The 15,614-nt window shown below is 47.3% G+C and overlaps 1 protein-coding gene across 1 annotated transcript; it reads right to left on the bottom strand.

The window, feature by feature from the left end:
* Positions 1 to 10,464: 10,464 nt before the first annotated feature.
* Positions 10,465 to 10,974, bottom strand: LOC144140850 (uncharacterized). Its single transcript, XM_077672360.1, has one exon. It carries the CDS (start codon positions 10,972 to 10,974, stop codon positions 10,465 to 10,467), a length of 510 nt encoding a protein of 169 aa, XP_077528486.1.
* Positions 10,975 to 15,614: the final 4,640 nt, after the last annotated feature.

The following is a 15,614-nucleotide window of genomic DNA, read 5'->3' as shown; positions in this document are numbered from 1 at the left end:
CAAGTACAATCAGTGGTGAAAAACTCCTCTTCTCTCGAAGCTGTGGCGTGTGCTTGAAGTTTGCCTGCTTAAGTAATTCGCGCCAGAAAACGCCGAAATTTAACCGTAAATGACGCACAAGTACGAGGTTTACGCAAAAGATTGGTCATAAGCATCGCCAGGCTTTCATCTTGAAAGCACGTAAGCAGACTAACCCCCGTATTCTGAATCCCTCCTCCACTCAAAGCGCTTCCTCCACTCGACAGAGTGAAGGATACGGCAACACCTCCACTCGAGGTGTCCACGCATTTCATAAACGTGGTGACGCCGACCCTCCGAAGAAATCGTTCGTTTGGAGAGACCCTCGAGATCGCACTTTCGGAGGAGCAGCGGAAGGCGTCTGGGGGCGAGGTTATTGCAAATTTCTAATGAAGAGATGAAATTACGCCTCAAAAATGTAGCGTTACAACGTTTTTATTTTCTTTTACAGAAATAAAGAGGCACGTCAAGCGATATTACTTTCTGTGATTGAGCGGAGCACAAGAATGACACAACTAGAGAACTGTTTCTGGTCTGGCCACACTGCACAACTCTGTTTCGTTTTCGTGTCGGCTGCTATAGTGCCTGGGCTGCTCCTCCGATTTCGTCGAGTGCCCCTGTCTCTAAATAAGATTATCATGAGTGATGCGAGCCACGATTTCGAAGGAAGCGATAGGGAAAATGCGGGTTACTTTGTCGATGTTAGTTGTCAAAAAAGGACGTTTTTGGCACAATGGTGGACTCAAAGATTTTGCAAATAATTTAGTCGCCGATGGCTATATCCTGTCGCGAATTCGTGGGAGGTATCCCGAAATTTTTTTTAGAACTGTACCAGTTATCGAAAATTGCTTAGGAATTGCTTCTTCTAATAGCCAGCTAGAATCACTGCAGAAGGTATACCAAATAAGTCATTTTCTTGAGCTAATTCACACCCTATGTACCAAGATTGAATCCTAAGTAAAACAGATGAGTAACTAAGAAGCAAAACGTACGGCAGTAGTTGGAACCTTTTTTTATTGCGTTTTCATGTCGAACTCAGTTGATTATGAAATGAAATCGCACCTTTACTGAACCTATTTTTTCAGAGTATCTTCAATAGAAAGAGATAAAAACCTCGCCATAAACAAAGTAATCAAGCTACACAGCTGTCAGGTTTTGGTCGAAGAGAATAGAAAAAAAACACCCGGGATAACTGCGTTTAAATACCGGTCAACCCACGACAGACACACGGAACAAAGACACGTATAACCAAAAAGAGGACAGCTTAACAATGCGGTAAAGACTACAGCAAAAGTTCAACTACTCGGAAGAGTACAGCGCACGTCTTACAGTTTCACTAGTCCGTAGTCCCGTCGCTCATTCAGTCCGGTTAAGGCGTGCCGGCGTCCGTACGGGCCAGTCGCGGCATGGTTTCATTGTTGGGGGCCAGATCACGCATGGAGGTTCCCTGTGGTGAGCCGTGCTCCGGGCCCTCACTGTGGCAGCAACCGCGGCCCTCGTGGACGCACGGTCGACCCCTCCCGATGCTTGAGTGGCTCACTGGCTGGCGGTAGGTGCGGATGTCACCCGTCGATGACTGAAGCTATGTGCTCGGGTCCGAACCCCTGACAGCTATCAGCGCAGCATTCCACACCCGTCTTCCTCTTCCGCGTTGAATTGAGTTCCGCCAAGCGAACCAGTAGCTGTAGGTTGCGTTCTTCGACTTCCGCACGCGCCCGCTTTTTCTCGGATTTCACCCGCTCGTGCTCGGCCCTCTCGCTCAAAGTTTTTTGATCGCGTTCCTTCTCTTCGCGGTCTAGCACTCTTTCGTCCCGCAAGTGTTTCTGCTCTGCATGGACCCACTGCCTCAATTCCTCGCCACTCAAGCCCAAGCGTTCGCCCATGGCAATGAGCTCCCGTGTGTCCATCGTGGGTTTTATGGGTAATATAGAACGAACTAGTCTTGTCCTGTCGCGGACGCCAATTATTGTAAGGTTCGGGGGGCAATAGTAACTTGAAGAATAAACTTTGGCAACGAGGCTATGTTTATGGTCTACCCAAAACCCAAATAAATACACACACTATGGACAGAGAAACTAAACAGCACTGGGGAACCGAAGAATAGAGGGGGCCTGCGATAACGCGGTATAGAAAACGCTAACAAGTTCAACAAACCAGAAACAGTCAAAGTCCGAGAAAGAACGGCGGGGACACCGTAAGGGTTCACTGCGGGAACGGGGTTGTCCTACTTCACATCCCAGGGGCGCAGTCGTGGTGGTTCGGCGATGAAAGATCCAGGTGACGTGCCGAGGCCGCGTGGATAGAGCGCAGTCCCAGCTCCCGTAGCACAGTCGTAGCGAACGCAGCTGTCTTGGGGCGTCGCTGTCTTTCACCATTGCAAACCCACCCCACTTTCTTGCGGAGGAGAAGTTCTGGAGGCTGCGGTTGTTGAAGACCTGTTGGGACACGGCACGGGTCCGGTCGCCCGACCGCCGTGCATCCCAGTCACGCTCCACACTCCGACTCCTTCGCTGTTCTTCTCGGGATCGCTACTCCAGCCCGCCTCTGTCGCTGGCCGCTTCCCATTGGCCGGCTCGTGGTGTGTGTGGGGTGTGGGGTGAATTACCCCACAAGATGCTGATGACCCTTAGAGCGTGTCTGGTTTGTCGCCGTCGTCTTCGGTTTCACTTCACGACAGTGGCTGAATCGAGTTATAGGCAGACAGACAGACAGACAGACAGACAGACAGACAGACAGACAGACAGACAGACAGACAGACAGACAGAGTAAAAAGCTATAAAGTAAACTAAAAGCCCAACCCGTACCACATATGTATCACGGGTAGACAGACAGACAGACTAAAGGGCTATGAAGTAAAATAAAAGCCGCCCAACCTGTACCACATACGTATCACGGGTAGACAGACAGACAGACAGACAGACAGACAGACAGACAGACAGACAGACAGACAGACAGATAGACCAACATTTCTGAGTTTAAGTAGCCCAAGAAAGACTATCGTCTTTAAAAGTAACGTTGCTCGCTGCTCGGCGTCTCACACCCAACCGATGCGCCGAGCGTCTTCGCCAACCTCCGTCACGCTTGTGGCAGCCCAGTCCATTTGGTGATCATGCGAGAGGTGGCCGGGTGTAGAACCGATGGTTCGTGTGTCGCGGCAACACCGGCGTGCCCCTGTGGAAGCAGCTTAGCTTTGGGGCGATTGGCGAGGACGCGACAATATGATGCGATTTTTGGTGACTCAACAGATCGTCGGTAATAATGAAGACGAAATGAGGGGGCTTGTCATAGTGTTTTGAAGGGGAGGAGAAATTCACCAAATGGAGAAGTGGCAAGATAAGCATTTGACATCGTACAGGCATCTGAAAAATTATTTTCAAGGGTTACCAAAACAATTACCAAAGCAAAACAATACATGCATTACCAAAACAAGCATTATCGTAAAATTATTGTACTAAATTTGATTGATTGATTGATTAATTCTGATGTTTAACGCACCTGCACTATATTCGAAACTCGTTCAATGTGATTAGTAACTGAAGATACAGCACTGACGCAAATTTTATTGGTATAGCAGTGTTCGACTATTTTGTATCACAGCCTACGTTTGTTTCAAACAAAAAAAATGTAATAATTTTGTCTTTGCTTTTGTCCAACTTCTGAACTTCTTGTATGCATCCTCATAAAAGATGTGGAAATAATTGGCTGTTTGTATTTTATGTTTCAACTCTTTCGATTGATCGATAGACTGATTGATTGATTGATTGTAGTGTTTTAACGCGCCCACGCAACGCAGGCGATGAGACTCGCCGTTGTGGAGGGCCCTAGATTAATTTTGACCACCGGTGAATCTTTAACGTGCGGCGAAATTTCGTACACACGAGCGTTTTTGCGTTTGGCCACCATAAGAAATGCGGCCGCCGCGGCTAGGAATCGAACCCGCGTCTTCGGGCTCAGCAGCGCTAGTTTAAACTACTTTTATTTACAAGCGTTGACACTTTGATACCAAAAGGTTTTTTAAAGGTCTCTGGTTGTGGTCTTCCTTGTTTAAATTTAGCGCTGTCCAATGAGGTCGGGGAATGGACGCCCCAGCCTTGTGGGAGGAAGAGCCCCACGTTATATCTGGCGCAACAGCACTGTCAAAACTGTAGTCACGTTGAAAACATGGCGAGTTGTTAAAAGACACATTTTCTCTGCGAAGTGTCAAAAATATGCACAGTTGCAGCCGAAATGGTTTTTGCATGTCTTGGGAACCACGTGTTTGCGATGACGAGCAGGACGAGCCTGAGCCCCTTCGGGCGACGCAAGCCGTTACCGCAACATTCTGAAGAAAGTGGTTACAGTGGACGAATAAGAGCAACTACCATGATTTAGAGTCACTCCAGCTGCAATTACAGCTGTGACCAACCAAGCATTGCGCAGAGGGGTATAGCATACAGGAAACATTTCCTGTCCCCTCAGAGTGGGTGCTGGGTGCGTATTCTCGCTGTCGTACGCTTGCTTCTGTGTCTAAGGTAGACACATTTTGCCAGTACGCTGTGCCGGCTGATTTATCAGCAGTTGACTATTAGTGACAGCTGTCTGAGGAGAAGTTCGGGCCTCCTCATTTAGGTAGAAAAGCGGGACGGGTGCCCCAGGAGAGGGCGAAAGAGCGAGCAAGAGAAAGTGGACGTTTCACACAGCCGAAACTTTACAAAATGGAGAATTGTTATTTCAGAAATTGAGCTATGCAGTTCCAGGAGAGACCTAGGGACTTGTCCATGCTGGAAGAATTAATGGGCACCCGTGGGTGCATATAGGCCGAGGGTTCACGGCTTAAGGGAAGGTTGTGAATGGGGACCGTGCAACCATATGTGTTCTATACCACGGCGACAACAATGTCCCGGCCGATGGCCCTCCAGTGACTTGTGCACACTTGTAAATATTTATAAAAGGTGTATTTTGCGCGCTCAGGCAAAGACAATTCTTGTTATATCGCAAACAAAAACAGGGCAATATAATTGGCCGATTTTCCACGAAACAAAGAGGATTGCGAAGTGCGCCTTTTTTGTGAAGGTTGACCGCAAACAAGCCAGACATATTTTAAGTGCAATGCACTTCTTAAGCGACCCTGAACATGCGTCCACCGGCGATGTCCGCGCACGTGGATCGTTGGAGCATCGTACTGAAAGCCCAGCATTCACTTCCGACAGCAGAAAGAGAGAGAGAGAACGAGAAAGAAGCTTTCTTTAAAACCAAAGGCGGTTCAGAAAACCTGACGACAGGTCTTCAGTGAATGCTGAACTCAGTTCTAATGCGTTTTTGATGTACCGCACTACAGCTAGCTGTTCCTCAAAACTGGAGGGGAGAGTCACCAAGGTTGGGTCAATGAGATATGGCAGCTGCGTCGCTGTGCGTAAGTCAAGAATGCTCGCTGGATTGTACGGACCCTCCAAAAGGCCATGTTTCTGATTGGGATATCAACCACAGTGTTTGCAAGCTGGCGGTTCTCCTGCCCTTCATTTAGAGAAAAGATGTCGTCTAGCTAGGGTGTATGTAGAGTTAGTCTGAGCTTGTCTCAGTAATACTGTTTGCTGCCAGTTTAGGTTAGGGTGATGCGGATGTAATTCTCTTGTGTTCAGTTTAAGGTCTCTTAGTGTATTGATCGTGATGTACGACAATCGGACCTTTCCAGGAAGACGTTCGGTGCTCAGATTCCTTATTCACGTGCAAGTGTTTCTGCCCGAACGTTGGCAAACATCTCCGCGTAGCCAGGTGTCCAAATAACATCGTAGTGATAATAAATGTGTATATTCAATAGATCTGCTGTATCTTTATTCATGTCGTTCAGTATAGTTTGCCTGCGTGCTTTTTGAGAGTGTGCAGAAATGGTCACCGGAAGTTCTGTACTATGGGCCTATGCGGTGTGAAGGTGTGGTGGCATCTAAGGGCTCTGACGAAGGCGTGGACCTCAATGCTTGCTGTGTTGATATTTGCGCTACTTTTATGAATGCTAGCTACTGGTGGATGAAGGTCTCTGTCCAGCAATGCGATGCTGAGCTTGCCACTGCTGGAACTAATACTACATAATATATTGTTTCGCTTGTTCGACATCTTTTCACAAGTTTCTGTAAAAAATTCTCTGCCGTCTTCTGTCCTCATTACTTTCGGGATCCATATTTCTGTGTAAAGGGGACATTTCAGCGGGTCTCGAGTTTGGCTCTTGAGAAATGGGCCCTTGATTTCCTGTGGCTTGTTTCGACGTGCGAGGTCGAAATTGGTGCTGGTGAGGATATTCTTGCCTTGCTCTGTTGACTGCGGACTTTGAACTTGGTTTACTAAATGAAGTGAAACGTTCTCACCAATAGTATTGTTAGTAGCTGTCCTGAATAGGTCCCCGTTGCTAGTCGAGATTGGTACTCCTAAAAAAACCTTGGTAGCTCTAGCTTAATTTTCTTTTGCTTGCGATGAGTTTAATTACGAAAGGTGATATCTAAACCTGGAAATTATCAAGGCATCCTTCAGCATGAGGGCTTCTTTCTCCTTCAATCTAGAAGTACGGTTGGTGATTCTTTTCATCATCAGAATGATGTTATTGGCTTGCTTCAAAATTTGCTGAATTGTTGTATAAGACTCGCCGTCGTTCTGGGAGCGAAGTCCCAAGACTTTTATTTCCGCTCTTTGTGGGATGTGAATTTCCCTTAAGATCACATTATTTTTCTTGGCAGTTTTGTTTGGTATGCTTAGTTACGAGAAGAACCTCCTATTTGGCAGGGGAGCAATGGAGGCCTGTTCTTTTAGCCTCCCATTCAATTGTATTTAGGGCTACTAGCAGCGTGCTTTCATTGTGCCCCCAGAACCATTAGTTATCCATACCGTAATGATACCTGTGTATAAGGTGTACTTTATGTCTGGCATTTTATCCAGTTTTCTGACGACTTCAACCTTCGCTGGCTTAAAAAGCATGGGTGACAGTACCGATCCCGGTGGGGTAACTCTGCTTGGGTGCTTTATTTTCCGATGTGTGCGATCCAAGGAAAATCCCTAGGGTGCAGTCTTTTAAACATTTCTCACGTAGTTACAGATACAGTCCTCGCAGTCAGTTTTTTCTAGCTCCTCAAGGATACCATCACGTATGACAGTGTCGAATACTCGGGTTAAATCGACTGCTGAGATGGCTTTATTTTGAGATGCGCTTGGATTATTGAGCCCGTATTCTTCAATGTAAAGCAGGGCGTCTTGGGTTGAAATGTATTATCTGAAGCCAATAATATGGAACCGGAACCACGTCTTCTCATGTAAATATCGTACTAACCGTTTTAAGATGATGCGTTCTGGTAACTTGCGTTGACATAATGTTGGAAAGATGTAAATATCGTACTAACCGTTTTAAGATGATGCGTTCTGGTAACTTGCTTTGACATAATGTTGGAAAGATGGGTATCAGATTTCCAATCTCTATCGGTTTTCCAGGTTTAGGAATGATGGTAACGTGAGTTTCCTCCCACTCCTGCGGCTATGTTCCACTTTCCCAAGTGTTATTCTTTACCTGCCGGAGATACTCACAATCTCATTAGTTTAGATTGCTAAAATTGCCGTCGCCAACTTGATCTGGCCCCGGAGCTGCGTGCCTGTTAGCTTCAGCTATGGCATCAGTAAGCTCTGCCCTGGTGATTGAGAGGTTACGGTAGCCCGGGTTGTTGGTCGTGCCTTTGCAGGCTTTGTAGGCCGGAGAGTCTCCTTTGGGAAGGTAGACATTTGCTAGTTCATCTAGCAGGTCCTCTACCTTGTTATAGTAAGCTGCCAAAATGTCTACACGCTTGTTGAGTTCTGTTTTGGACTTCCCCGGTTGTATCAAATACCGCATTAAAGGCGAGGCTTTTTTCATGTGAAGGTTGCCGTTTAGTTGGTTGCATATACTGTACCAATTGTTTCTTGTGAGTTGAGATGCGTATCTTTGGAGTTCTACACTTATGTTTGCTATTCGTTTTTCGAGCTCCCTGTTCAGTTTGCTTCTTTTCCAAGTCTTGGTTAATACTCGCCTGGCTTGCAATAGTTGCAAAAGATAGGAGTCTATGTCGGGGTAATTATCAGAAGCTTGTGCACTTTTGGAGCACGACAGTACATCTTGTAATATTCTTGCATTCTATTCTGCTAGGGTGGGGCTTTGTAATGTTATCGGTCTTTTACGAAAGTTATCCCAATTCGTGATGTAGACCTTTTTATTTCTATTAATAAATTTGGATATGGCAATTTCTGTGTGTTTAATCGTGTGACCGCTAGTGAGAGTTTCCGCTTTCGTATGCCTTGACTAGTATCAAGTCTGGGCTTGTGTCCTTCTGAGCAGAGTTTTAGAGATGCAAAGTTTACCCTGTGTATCAAAGATTCCAGCGCCTTACCTTTCAGATGACACTTCTCGTAACCCCAGGCTCTGTGTTTTGCGTTTAAATCCCCTGCCACCACGCACGTTGAGCGTCATGCTGGTCTTTGAGAAAATAGTTGCAAAATGCCATCCTTCCGCCTTCGGAAAGCTGTTTACGTTGGTGATGTATATTTTATGTTTATCCTGTGCCTTACTTCTAATTAAAGCCACTACTTACGTGGTCAAAGAATGCGTATCGGTGTCTGCGTTTGCAGCTATTAAACGTTTAGCTAGATCATGTCTGAATAAAGTGGCAATTTGTTTGCAGGGATGTTATGGGTCATAGGTTGTGTATCTAGGAATTGTCGGCATACGTCCTGTCTTTTGGAGTAGAACAATATCTCATTTGACGTGTTCCATCTGAATGTGTTGGGTAAGGGGACCTTTCTTTTTACAGAAACCTCTACAATTCCACTGCCAGGTATTGCGGCAGCCCGTGTATGTGTTCTTGTTTGCGCTATTCATCGTTGTTGACATAACCTGAGGTTGCAGGGTATGGTCTGGGGCGGCAGCTACCCGCTCTCTTTATAGATGATAGTTCTCCCTCTAGCTGGCTTATGCGTGTCACTAGAGACTCAACCTGTTTGGTTAGTCTCGAGACTGCATCAATGAGAGCAACTAGATCTTCTGTTACCGAAGATGAAGCGGGGCTAGAGGCAGGAGGCTTAGTTCGGTTCATGGTTTCAAAATCATGTGGAAAGGTTTTTCACTTTCATGCCTAATATTGACAAATTCTTCAGCTAGTGATAGAGCCATTTCTTTGGTGAGTTTCGACTTTTTAGGTAGGGATTCTCCTCTGCTGTTCTCCGTTCTTTTTATACTCCTATCGGCGTTTGCATCGGTTTGCGGTAGGGTTGGGAAGTGCTCCATATCCATGGTATTGTCTGTGCTTACCTCCTCAGACGTAACAGAGTACTCATTAGAGCTTTTTGATTTGTATGTAATTGTGAACTGCGGAATAGGTCTTCTCGAAAACTAAGTGAAACTCTGTGTTGCTGTTGTATATCCCATCAATCCAACCTGTTCTGACTCACCTGGGAATTTTTCTTGGATTCCGGGGTTCTGCTGTCAACGCGGGCCTTATTATTGGTCTTGCTTTCGCCGCGCCCATGGTAGAAATGACGGTAGCATTTCGGCTGGCGTACCCGCAAATTTTTCCGCCATTTTTTCGGAGGGCTACCATGGTTGCCAGACTAGGAATGCCTTCCCCGCTAAAAGAGCCGCGGTAGGTGTTCTCCAGTTTATGTGACACCTTTGCCTAGTGTAAAAAAGTTTTTTTTTCTCTTCGTTTTGTTTCCTCCTTTCACCCTCCTTTCTTTCTCTCGCCCCGTCGCTGCCGATTCCTCTCCGCCCGACTCGCCGCGCGGATTACGCGGCCGTTTGAGGCGAGCGTGCGCGCGGCATTCGCTGTGTGTATTGTTTTTTTGTTTGTTTCTTTCTTTCTTTATTTCTTTCTTCATCACTTTCGCGGGCAGGAAAGAGGCACGCGCGCCCGTTCCAGCAGCCGCTGGGTTGATTAGCTCGCGTCATACATTCGCGGGTACTACAAACATGATCTCTCAGTCCACTCTGGTTACAAACCCCTGCGCGCTCGCGCCGAAGCTCGCGCTCGGGCCCGGGTTCATTTTTTTTTCCACTTCGTCCCCAGGGGAGTTTTTCAACATCGGCGCCTATGCGAACACTATTTTGTCTCAAGTTTCGAGGGTGGTTTGAGATTGTAATTTAAGGTAAGGTTGCTATATATACGGTTCAGAACTGTTGATTAATTTGTTAACTATAACTAATCAGACCTCTATTAACTCTAGCAACTATTAGCTAAGTTTCTTTGACTGTAAGCATCCGGTATATTACAGTTAGAACTTCAATAGGCTGCTCGCAACAAAATGTAGTTGGCGGAGAGAATTTATACGGAGGGGAGAGTATTACGGGGGGCTTCGGGCAGAGCGAGCGCTACTTCGCAATGGAGCATTTTGGTAGCCCTAGAAAGGGCTCTTTTTGGGGGACGTCTCACGACTGCGGGAACTGCCGAGCGATGGCGTCGACAATCCTCAGGAAGGGGCCATGCAGCGGTAGCGGCCGTTCAGGGATTCCCAAGAAAACCACCGCAGCCACGAGCGGAGGGCGGAACTTCGGCAGCCGCCTTCGTGCACGAAACGCTTGTTCTGGCGCCACTGCTGCTCGATCATTTGAGTGTTGGCGCCGGTGACGGTATCCACGAAGTTTTGCTCATGGTTCACCGTTCGGTGGATCAGCCTCATAGGCCCGGCGCCGTCGCTCAGCAGTTGCACGCAGGGGTAGGCAGCCCACCGGTCCGTCCATACCGTGGTTCCTGGCAGCACGTTCCGTTGGATGAGCCGCCCCAGGGTCTGGCTGTCCCGCTTCTTTACCTTGAACAGGCGGCACTCCCCGGTACTCATCCAGACGATGCCGACCACCCACGGACCCCGGACTCCTCCCCGGTCGACGCGGTCGCCTGTCAGCTGGCGACCCTTGTTCACCCGCCTGCGCCCCCGGCACAGGGTCTCGTCCACCTGGACAACCTCACCGGGGCCACCCATCCGTGGTCGCAGCTTGAGTTCCTCGGCTGCCACCTCTCGAATGCGGCTTCGCCAATACACCATCGCCTCCGATCGGAGCTTGTAGTGCTTGTGCGCCAATCGTGCCGTCGCCGCGCCGGAAAAGCCTTGGTTCATGCAGTATCACCCAAAGAATTTCCGCACGCGACAACTTCACGTTTGGGTGGTCGCACTTGTCCCGGGAAGCGAAGAAGCTTGGCTTAACATTCGGGTTGCCAATCACAGCTGCTCCGTTTTCCTGGGACAGCTCCTTTCGGCAGGCGCCACATCGAAAGGTGGGCCGAGGACCTTTGGGCTGCTGCCGCATCCGGGTGACCACGCGGCTGGTGCACCCAGGCTTCACCGGGTAAAAGCCCAGGACACCGCAGATGCCCCACACGTGTGAGGAGACGTTGTGGCCGCCAGCGCAGACGTCCGGGGGGGAAGAGGTGCGGGCTCCGGCGGTAGCAGTCCATGGTCCCGGCAGAACTTGTCCCTGGGCTTATCGTCCTGGATCATCGAGCAGAACAACATGATGTCGGGGTCTTTCCTGGTTGCTCCTGTCGTCATGGCGTTCAGTCACACTGACGGTTCGGTGCAAGCAGCGAATCTTTTAAGTGTCAAGCCTCAGCCCTCCTTATCAGTCCCTCAACCCTACTCACCCACTCGTACACCACATTCCCTCTTTCCCCTGCGTACCACGCCCCACCGAAGTGGGCTTGGTACGCAGGGTGCAGTCCGACACTCCCAGTTGCGGCTATTGAACTTTTGGATTTTTTTCACCTTCCCAGCTAGCCGCCACGTGCTTTTTTTCCTTGAGTAAATATGTGCAGTGGTGTTTGCAGGAGTGAGGGGGGGGGGTAAGGGGTGGCCCCAAAAAATGTTTGGCTTTCGGGCAACCTGTTATCCTGGTCCTGCAGTCCATACCACTCCCACCCGTCCCTCTTGCCTTTCACATGAATGTCAGGGTAGCAGGCGCACGTTCGCGTGACTAATTTGCAGTGGCCCTAGCGCTCCTTTTTCTTCACTTTTTTTTTCATTTTCGTTGCTCCCTCACTGGTAGCCAAGTGCTCACAGCGTGGTCATTTTCGCCCCTTTCATTGGAAAGCCTTTTTTGTGCGCACATAAGCACTCACGCGAACTTTCCGAAAAGAGGATATAAAAACGTGCAGCGGATATCCGCTCCCCAAGCAGCTAGCTGAGGTGGCGCCCTTTTGTTTATTTTACCCGAGAGCTACTGCCACGAATGGCGGACCTGCGCCCCGCGCATGCGCTGATGGCTACTGGAGAAAGGCCCATTAAAGGCCTGTCTTCCAAGAACTCTTTTGGGCTACTTCCCTGTCTCACTTTTCTGTCTTGGGTTGTTGAACTCGTATCTATAATCTTGTCCGAACACGTCACCCTATTTGCCCACTCTGGCTTGCATTCTTTGTTGAGCTTTGCTAGATGTACGGCCCAAAGTACAAAAAAAACTAACTAAACTTGCGCCTCACTTCTCTCTTTCGAGTCGAAAAAAAACACGTGGAGATTAATTTTGTGCACCTCTGACAAACTTTCCTAAGGGGCAAACTGGGCTATGACGAATGATCCTATGTGACCAGACGGCCTATTACGAACCGGCCTATGACGAAACGCCATGTGACGAACGGGCCGTATCCCATATTTCTCATCTTATGCATAAACATTCTTACACTCCTCCAATTCAACACCCTTTCCTTTGTCGCCTTCGAGGAACGCGGCAGCCAGACAGCGTATCTTATTTTTGTTTCTTTGTGCAGCTAATTACGTGCGCCTTTTATATTAGATTTAATTTGCCCGTTCTGTTTTTTCTAATACATTTTTTTAAATTTTCGGTAATTAAGTGACGGCGCTCTATTGGGATTGCGATTTCGTTCTGTGTTTTCGCTTTTTAGTATTTTGATCTTTTGTTTTCATGCCTGCTGACAAACGATGATTGTCAAGCTGGGTAACTTTCCCTAGCAAAAATTACCAATAGACAAAACCAATAGCCTATTGAGTTATTGACACCAATAGCTATTGGTGTATCAGTCTATAGGTGTACGTATTGGTACCTATTGGTGTATTGGTCAGTCCTATAGGTGTATTGGTACCTATTGGTATATTGGTCTAGTCCTATAGGTGTATTGGTACTTATTGGTGTATTGGTATTATGGGCCCACTGGAGCATCAATTGAAATATGGCCAAATGCATGCCAAGGCCTCACTGCATTCATTTGGCCATGCTACACTTGCTTCAGCAAGTTTCTAAACATAATGTGGTCCCACTACCCTTCAAATACCACAAAGCCGTAAGTGCTGGTTGGCTGCAGTTTTATTGCACAACAGGCTGTTGAATTTCCGGTGCATATATTCCTCGAGTCAGAGCTGCAAGACCTGCAAAAACAGTATGGCAATAATTAGGAACTTCCGCAATAACTGCACAATTTTATAAGTGTGTCTATTATTTCGTCCAGGCGAAACATACCACTCTACGGCAGCATGCCGCTCGACCACGAACTACAGTGCGTGAGTACGCCGATGTGGTCGGAACGCTTCTGAAGCTAGACATTCCGTTTCGATTCCATCTGGATGAAACATTACTCGCGGCACTTCATTTCATCTGTACAAAACGCTATATGCACAGTCGTTAATCGGAACACAAAGTCCTACATGCATTTGTACTCAGTTCACACGTGGTTGCATCGATAGTGGCTTTTCCAAAAATAAAAGCGCCGTTTGTCGACCGGCTCTGCTATTTTTAATGAGAAATTTTATCAGGAAGTAAAAAGCTTCTACAGCTTTACGGTGAAAAGAAATGTATACATACCTTCCAATGCGAAAATCAGAGCTTCGTAATGCGTGCACGTTCGTCACCCCGCCGTGCGTGAAGACAATAATTCTTGAATACGAGCGACGCCGAAGGTGTCTTTACGTTCTAGTGGTCCACATATGATGTCCTCGTAACTTAATATCTAAAACTAACAAATACAATGTGTGGAACTAAAATTCACAAACACGGTGGCTGGCCGCTCAGATGAACGCCCGCGCCGCGGGATCGTGCCGAAGCGCCGGACATGGAAGAAGCCATTTTGCATTGTTTGGCATATGAAACCTCTGCCAGGTTCATATTGTCAGAGAAGCATTATTGAGCAGTTTTAATTAATGTATTTCACCATAAAATTATAATGCAATTTTATAATGCGGGCTTAATCATTTTGGTGTTAATTTTGATTTTGTAGGCTTTACTTTCTGCAAACATATATTTATATATATATATATATATATATATATATATATATATATATATATATATATATATATATATATATATATATATATATATATATATATATATATATATATATATATATATATATATATATATATATATATGTATATATATAATTATTTATTCCTGCAAAAAAAATGCAATCATACTTCATTCGGTCATTCGGCACTATAAACACTGGTAAAACGCCAAACAGCACTGGCAATAAGGACTGCAACTTTGATATGTGTCCTTACGGAATTCCTCGTCCCGTACGTCTCTGTTCTACAAAATGCATTACGAGGGTTCTGGCTGCAGCAGTCTGAAATGCCTTTGGATATCCCCGACTTCCGACCACGTCTTACGTGCGGCCGCTGGGAAAAGACGTTCTACGTCTTCCCGCGGGGGTCGAGGGGCGGCGCTAGTTGACCGGGCTCTGAGCAGTCGTAAATACAAAACCCCGTGGTATAGTCGAGAAGGGAGTCGCCGCGGAACTAGCTCAATGGTAGAGCACCGCACGCGTTATGCGGAGGTTGTGGGTTCGATTCCCGCTTCCGGAAAAAACGGCGCATTTTTCTCGACTTGAATTGTCAATTATTTATTCCTGCAAAGAAAAAATGCAATCATACTTCATTCGGCACTATAAACACTGGTAAAACGCCAAACAGCACTGGCAATAAGGACTGCAACTTTGATATGTGTCCTTACGGAATTCCTCGTCCCGTACGTCTCTGTTCTACAAAATGCATTACGAGGGTTCTGGCTGCAGCAGTCTGAAATGCCTTTGGATATCCCCGACTTCCGACCACGTCTTACGTGCGGCCGCTGGGAAAAGACGTTCTACGTCTTCCCGCGGGGGTCGAGGGGCGGCGCTAGTTGACCGGGCTCTGAGCAGTCGTAAATACAAAACCCCGTGGTATAGTCGAGAAGGGAGTCGCCGCGGAACTAGCTCAATGGTAGAGCACCGCACGCGTTATGCGGAGGTTGTGGGTTCGATTCCCGCTTCCGGAAAAAACGGCGCATTTTTCTCGACTTGAATTGTCAATTATTTATTCCTGCAAAGAAAAAATGCAATCATACTTCATTCGGCACTATAAACACTGTTAAAACGCCAAACAGCACTGGCAATAAGGACTGCAACTTTGATATGGGTCCTTACGGAATCCCTCGTCCCGTACGTCTCTGTTCTACAAAATACATTACGAGGGTTCTGGCTGCAGCAGTCTGAAATGCCTTTGGATATCCCCGACTTCCGACCACGTCTTACGTGCGGCCGCTGGGAAAAGACGTTCTACGTCTTCCCGCGGGGGTCGAGGGGCGGCGCTAGTTGACCGGGCTCTGAGCAGTCGTAAATACAAAACCCCGTGGTATAGTC

This window comes from Haemaphysalis longicornis, unplaced genomic scaffold, assembly GCF_048455015.1.
Source record: "Haemaphysalis longicornis isolate Haplotype H1 unplaced genomic scaffold, Haemaphysalis longicornis Haplotype H1 scaffold_52, whole genome shotgun sequence".
NCBI lineage: Eukaryota > Metazoa > Arthropoda > Arachnida > Ixodida > Ixodidae > Haemaphysalis > Haemaphysalis longicornis.
Note: the sequence above shows the minus strand (reverse complement) of the source record. Positions and strands in the feature narration are given on the sequence as shown.